Here is a 7,704-nt window from a genome sequence, read left to right as displayed (position 1 = left end):
AATCACATTTTTACTACATGAAAAATAAAGTCACATAAACAAAGGAGCCCCTCCTCTACACCTGAAATTTAAGCTTTATTTTAAAAAGTAAGACTTTATAGACAGTTTTAAAAAAAAATTCAGAAGTCTTAAGCATTAATAATGAATCAATATTACAAAACTGGTTACAGTAGTAATTAAAGTAGTGGTAACATTTTACCAGTGTAAACATATCACAGAATTCAGATAAAAACTTTGATCTCCAATGATTCAAGTGCTTAATCCCAGACAATAAAGGTTGGTCAGTTTTAAGATAAAATCCATTTGGAGAGGCCATCCTGGATCCTCCACTATGCTGGTACATCACGTCACACTGTGGGGTAGCTGGCTACTGTGACAATTCCACAGCTGTTGTTCTGGTCTTTGGCCATCTTTATGTACCCAGCTGCACCCCAACTTGTGCCCCAGCTGAAAGAAGAGCAGAATTTCCTTGTTATATGAAGAATCAAGTACATTTTAGTTTTATTAACAAAAACAGTAATACTAAGTATGACAGAGATCAGTGATCTTTCAGACTTAATTAGGAGAGGCAGGTGTTCATGATATATAAATTGTTGAGACTTAAACCTCTATATAATTTGTATATCCCAACCTCAAATAATGACATTTCAGAGAACTATGAAAGAGGAAACCCTTAGGGCAAGATGTCTCTCAAAAATGAAGGAATGTAATGTTAAAAATACCATATTAATACTGTACCAAGCATGGGAAAGAATCTTATAATCAAATATGATATTTTTATGTTTGTCCTGTTCTTCGTTATCTGGTGCTGCTATAAAAGAAATACCACAAAGACAAAACTCACTGCCATCGAGTCAATTCCAAGTCATAGCCACCTACAGGACAGAGTAGAACAGCCCCATAGGGTTTCCAAGGCTATAAATCTTTACAGAAGCAGACTATTTCATCTTTCTTTCAAAGAGCAGCTAGTGGGTTCAAACTGCAGATCTTTTGGTTAGCAGCCCAACGCTTTAACTACTGAGCCATAAGAGCTCCTAACCACAGGCCTAGAGGTTAGGACTTACAACACATAATTTTGGGGGACATAATTCCATCCATAACACTTTAAGTGTGAGAAAAACTTCTAGGATTTTGGAATTGTGCGTAAGGGTTTAGGGACCTGTATCTAAGTATTGATTGGCTCCAAATAAGAATGTCCTTTGTATAATATTTGGTTTTTTTTTTTTTTTTTTTTTTACCTGTTCTTGACAAGCCAATATTTATTGTCATCTGACTCTGTTCCTTCAAAGCCATAGCCAACCACCAGAACACCATGGTTCGGAGCTGTGTTGTTGCATTGAGGATCGAAATAAATGCCTGGGAGAGAAATCAGTGGTGGGATGAGAAGCCCCAAGTGACACATGGCAGTAAGCCACCCTACCAACCACATTAGAGAAGACATCTTAAAGTTCAGGGAAACATCATAATTCCACATGAGATTTGGTTTTATCAAGGTATTGGAGATTGAAGCCCTAGCCTAAAACTAGCAGAAATACAAATTAGCATAATCTCTTCCACAGACAATTTTAAAAGCCCACTCTTTGAAACTTTCTCATTCTAACTATGCCATTCTAAGAAACATAGAATACAAAAACCTTTAGCTAAGGAGTTTTCAGTTTTATTTATAGAAGTATAATCCTTTGGAAAAAAATTTATAGGTACAACAGTTGTAGGAAAATAAAATAAACTGTAAACTCACTGCCATCAAGTCGGATCCAACTCATAGTGACTCCTCCTTGGGTTTCTGAGGCGGTATCACTACACAATTAGATTGCCCAATCTTCCTTCTGAGGAGTGGCTGGTGGGTTTGAACCACCAGCCTTCTGGTTAGCAGTCAAATGCCTTAGACATTATGCCACCAGAGTTCCCAAAATAAGCTACAGATCTATATAATTAATTGGAGTCCCTGGGTGGTACAAATGGTTAAAGGTCTCCCATGGGTGCCTTGGAAGGTAAACCTGATGATCAATTTCTGAAAAATCTCCATTGAAAACAGAGCACAGTGCCACTCTGACACTCTTGGGGTTGCCATAAATTGAGTTGACTAGATGGCAACAGATTTATAAAATTAATTATGTAGCCATTTCAAAAGTGTTTATTGTCATGGGACTATGCTTAAAGTAATTTTAAATGGAAACATCAGATATATGTATCAGAGAATGTTTAATGCACACATCCAAAATTCTATATTGAATTCTACATACAAAGAGTTAATTACACTGGCATGGAATGGTATTTCCCAATTTTTCTGACAACTTTCTACAATAAAAAGAAGATGCCTACCTGAGCTGTAAAACTGGAAGGACATCAGGCTTGCATCAATTGCCACAGAGATGGGACCCACAGTGGCCACTGCCTCCATCAGTGCACTCTCCTGCTGAGGGATGTCCACGAAGCCAGTATCATTGGCAGCAGAATTCTCAGGATTGTAGCGACAGTTTTGTGTGTCCTTTTATAAGTAAACAGGAAGGAGATATGATTACTACCACCTACCTCAGGAAGATGAGTTCTCTGACCCCAAGATTCAGGAGTTTGCAGTTTGATGATTTTCAAGTCAATGTTGTTGTAAAGCAGTCCAGGAAGTAAAATGCAATTGATTGGTTTGAAATTGGAAACTGAGCTGCTATCACTTTTTTTTGGTATCACCTCAATGGGGAGCTCTGGTGGCATAGTGCCTAAGGCATTTGACTGCTAACCAGAAGGCTGGCGGTTCAAAGTCACCAGCCACTCCTCGAAAGGAACATTGGGCAATCTGTTTCCGTAGTGATACCGCCTCAGAAACCCAAGGATGGGTCGCTATGAGTCGGATCCGACTCAGTGGCAGTGTGTTTGGTTTTGGTTTTGGTTCTCCTCAGTGAGACCCATTCTAGAAAATATTTAGTGAGAGGAGAGTTATGTGTTATCCTAAGCCCTGCCTGCCCCCCAAAATATTGCTTTTGTTTTCTCTGTGGAGAAATTTATTCTCCATGTTACATGGAAGAACAGCTAGCTATATGTTAACTGTCTAATCAGAGAACTCTGCAAAGGCTAATGATTTATAATGATAGTTCTGACGGTTACAGAAATAGATTCTACTATCTGAAATGTGAATGCTGAATAAGTTGTCTTATCCTTGAAAGTGTTCAACTTTCCAAAGAGCTGGAGTGACAATGAGATAAGGAGCTTTATTTACCATTCCAAGATATGGATAGGATTCCTCTGAATCAAGGCCTCCATTCTCCTTAACGTACTGGAAAGCATAATCCATTAGGCCACCACTACAGCCTTTATTGCCTTGAGGCCGAGAGCAGTCCACCAGGTTCTGCTCACTGAGTGAAACAAGTTTACCAGTTTTCCGGAACATCTGTCCTTCAAGGGCACCAGTTGCACTAAAAGCCCAACAAGAACCACACTGACCCTGAAAAAATAATTTTAAAAGCTGTCAGTTTACAAGACAAACAGAAAGACTGACAATAGTCCATAAATCCAAACAGACTCCCAAGAGAAAAGAAAGGAAATGAATGTCTCTCCAGTGGATAGCAAAGAGGTCAATTCATTTTTGCCTTTAATATTAGAGATAGATGTGAATATGCATCATGGTCTTACCTGATCCTTCACAGGAGTCACATAGCCTTTCTGACGCCAGTCCACAGATTTGGGGATATGACCAGAGGGAGGTTCAAGGAACACCTTCCCCTTACTATGTTTTTCGTTTTGAAAGCCATTCATCACCTGCCTGAATTCTTCATTGGTCTTCAAAGAAAATAAATGAAATGTTGAAAAAGCAAGAGAGCATTTTTGCTAAAGTACTGAGGAGAGGAAGTGCAAAGTGTTAGGTAAGCAATAAATGCCACACTCACCATGTCACCAAAGGCATTCATGGCCATTGTGAAGCCATGTTTCCCTTGGTTGTATTCCTGATTGTGCAGTTCAATCATCTTCAAATTTTTCTCCCATACTGCTCTCCTCCAACCTTCTTCATTCTAGAAGCAAACATACTTGATCATCTTAATTTCCACTTAAAATCCAACCATCCTCCCCCAGTGGATCAGTAGATGGAAGAGAAAGCATGGCCAAAGATAGCTCTATGCCTCTGCGTGTTCTCCTCCCAGCTCTGACATAGCAGGGACACGTGCATGCCCACACATGTTCAGGTATGGGCATCATGAAGGTAAGCCTTGGTGAGAGGTGGCCTCTAGAAGCTCCTATCTGTCTCCCAACTCCCAACAAGCAAGGACCATTTTCTCTGGGGTCCCTTCGGACAGTTGCAGATGTTACCAACCGAGCCATATGGTCTGTTGTACGTTGACTTCCACTGGTACCATTCTACATCTAAACTGTGGTCATGTTTGGGAGCAGCTGAAGCTACACCCAAGCAAAGTATAGCCAGAAAGAGTGAAGAATGCATGTTTCAAAAACCTAGGAATGGAAAAGAAATAGTATTGGATTAACCAATCATTTTTAAAAGCCATCTTACTCCCTCCTGAAAAGTTGCAAGTCACCAAGGTAAAGTGAAAACAATTACATTATCTTCCCAAGTATTTATACAAAAAAAAAGTAGCACTGGTGGCACAGTGGTTTAGAGATGGTTGCTAACTGAAAAGTCAGCAGTTGGAACCTACCAGCCACCCCATGGGAGAAAGATGTGGCAATCTGCTTCCATAAATATTTATAGGATGAGATTTCTTCGTTCTACTTTGCTCTGAATGAGGAGAGACCAAACTCATAAAAAAGACTAGTTTTACTGGTCAGATTGAGACTGATGAAACCCTGGAGACTATGACCCTCAGTCACTCACTCTTCAGGCTTGGAATTGAATTCACTCTTTTGCTCAATTTTCATACAAACAATAGATAGTCCTACAGGGTGAACAAGTATACCAGGGAGGTGTACTCTTTAGAACGATCAACCATAAGAGAACAAAAGGGCAGCACTTGTGCAGGGATAAAGCTCAGAGGGCAGGAATGCATAGAAAAGGACACAGGGAAAAGGCAACCACAGGAAGGAAGTGGAAAGAGAGCTGTTACATTACGGCGATTGTAATCAATGTAATGAAACAAAATGTGTATGAACTGCTGATTGGAAAATGAATCTGCTATGTAAACTTTCACCCAGATTACAATAAAAAAAAGTTTAAAAAAAAAAACACAATGAGATACCACCTCACCTCCCCCCACCCTGAGCCTTCCATCCCCCAAAAAAGAAAAGATTTACATCATTGGAAACCCTATGAAACAGTTCTACCCTGTTCTATAGTGTCACTATGAGTCAGACTTTTCTAATGGTAGAGGCATTTGATTCAGTCAGCATATGAATAGCACAGGGACAAGTGCTGTAGGAATTAAAACAGATTTATGGTGACAAGGAGCTCTGGTGGTTAAGGTATTCAGCTGCTAACTAAAAGGTAAGTGCTTTGAACCCACCAGCCTCTCTGCAGGAAACATGAGGCTTCCATAAAGATTTATAGCCTTGGAAATCCTCTGGGGGCAGTTCTTCTGTCCTATAGGGGGTAGCTATGAGTCAGAATAAACTTGATGGTTTTCTTTGTTTTTATCTCTGACAGTTCAATGGCAGTTTCTTCCAGTCTCTCCTTCTCAATTGAAACTTTTCTGGATTGCTTTCCCAGGAAAGTGGCGAAGGGGTACCCCCACCGCTCCCCATTCCCACACTTGCACACTTGGGTCTGTGCCACCAACATTCCCACTCCATCCCTCCATCAAACCCTGGGGCACTCACCTACCTATAGAGGCTGCAGCTGCTGCAGGAGTAGTTAGCATAAACAGGGGCTGGGGTCACTGAGGTCTGCTGTTGTGGTCCGGGACTACCTGCTAAGTATTAAAAGCCCGGGTTTACAGCCAGTCGGGCACCACCCCCACCACCTGCACTGGCCTCTGGGCAGGCCCTTGGGGCACAGAAACTAGCTTGGGCGGGAGCACGTCTGCCTCAGTGGACACTGGAGAGTGTAGGGAAAAGAGAGCTCCAGTCGAAGCCTGCCTAGAGGGCTCCAATATAGTCGTTACCCTGAATTAATGGATTTGGCAGGTGACTTATTAAAAAGTGCTTTCAAGGAGATCAAAATGGAATTTCAGACTAACCTGGAATGTCATTTTTTCCTAGTTAAAAACTCCTGGAGGGCAGAGAACCAATAAGCTCCAGTTCTAGTCTGGTCATTGCTGTTTAATGCAAAACAAAGGTGGGTCCTGGTGGAAGAATGAAGAACCCTGGAGTCTGCTATTAACGCTTAGTTTCAGGATGGATGCAGTGAAGTTTTAGAAAAATCTTGCCAGGAAAGCCAATGTCCAAAATGTGACCGAATTGTCAAGGCCTAAATCCTAGTAGGAAAATGGACTGGACCAGGTGGTTCCAGGCTGAATGGCATTTTATGCGCCATCTTTTCCTGTCTCTCTAGTTTAAAACCACCAGAAGTGAGTTGTTGTTGTTGTTGTTGTTATGTGCCATCGAGTTGGACCCGACTCATCGAGTTGTTGTTGTAATGTGTCATCGAGTGACCCTTCCTTGGGTTTCCGAGGCAGTATCACTATGGAAGTAGAGTGTCCCATCTTCCTTACTTACCAAAAACAAGAACTTCTTTAACAAGAAGGGTAAGAGCGCTGGAGAATGGTGAAAATTGCTTTTACTTCTCCCCTCTATTATGGGTAACTATGCCTTTCTCAGTATCCAAAGGGTGCATGTCTACAGATTTAATACTTTAATGACTTCTAATACCCAGATTTAAGTTCTGGACTTGGGAAAATGTTTTAGATGAAGGAAATACGTGCAAAATTAAGAATTTCATGAACTTAATTTGAAAAAGTTTCTGAAGTTTGTCTTTTATTTATTCCATAAGAAACACTTTATGTGCCAGGGGGAAAGAGACCTCCAATTCAGACTTGTTCTACAGAGACCTTTTCATTAAGTCTTAAATAGGACAAAGACAAACATCCAGGATGAAGGAAAACATCAGCATGTACCCAGAACAAAAGCTGAATGGAACTGCTGATTGATGGCCATGAGGCTAATTATATATGACACAAAACAAAGGAAAACATCACAAAATCAGGACTGGTGGCAAGTTAATTCATTGCTGTCTCAGAAGGGTCTACAGAAGTGGGAAAAGGACCATGGTTGGGTTACAAGATTGGTTCTGGAGCTTGACCATCTGACTACATGGTGGTCAGGGTATGATGCATGACCATGTGGCCCTGAGTCATAGCCACAAGGTAGCTAAAGACAATACCAGGACCCCAAACTTCAGCATGTGGCTTTTTTCAGTAAATCATTGAGGACATACCTAGGCAAGTTCCAAACCACAGCCTTCCTGAGGGCAACCTAAGTTTGTCACAGACTTGTCTAGGCATAGGTATACTGCTGGTTTAATAATCTGAAAGAACTCAAATGGCGTCTGAACTTATGTCAAGACTCAAAATGGAGTTAGGGCTCCGGCTGTGGACTGTAGGCTTCCACAAACCAAGTGCTTTACAATTTAAGCTCTAATCCAAACCAAAACCAAACTCATGGCCATTAAGTTGATTCTGATTCATGGCAACCCTCATTGGATTTTTTTAATTATTATTATTGTGATTTGGGTGAAGATTTACAGAGCAAATTCACTTTCCATACAGCAGTTCATATATACTTTGTCTCATATCATTGACCACAGTTTACCACAATGCAACAGCTCCCCTC

General features: G+C 40.9%; 1 protein-coding gene across 1 annotated transcript; it reads right to left on the bottom strand.

Annotated features, from left to right (window-relative positions):
* Window positions 1-347: 347 nt before the first annotated feature.
* Window positions 348-4,426, bottom strand: LOC103195515 (procathepsin L-like). Its single transcript, XM_007939098.1, has 7 exons — window positions 4,301-4,426; window positions 3,879-4,001; window positions 3,625-3,771; window positions 3,212-3,436; window positions 2,323-2,488; window positions 1,239-1,356; window positions 348-447 (listed from the first exon to the last, which is right to left on the bottom strand). Exons 1-7 carry the CDS (start codon window positions 4,424-4,426, stop codon window positions 348-350), a joined length of 1,005 nt encoding a protein of 334 aa, XP_007937289.1.
* Window positions 4,427-7,704: the final 3,278 nt, after the last annotated feature.

Source organism: Orycteropus afer, unplaced genomic scaffold, assembly GCF_000298275.1.
Source record: "Orycteropus afer afer isolate SDZICR_OR568_19922 unplaced genomic scaffold, OryAfe1.0 scaffold00005, whole genome shotgun sequence".
In the NCBI taxonomy this organism is placed as follows: Eukaryota; Metazoa; Chordata; class Mammalia; order Tubulidentata; family Orycteropodidae; genus Orycteropus; species Orycteropus afer.
This window is presented reverse-complemented; position numbering and strand designations above follow the sequence as displayed.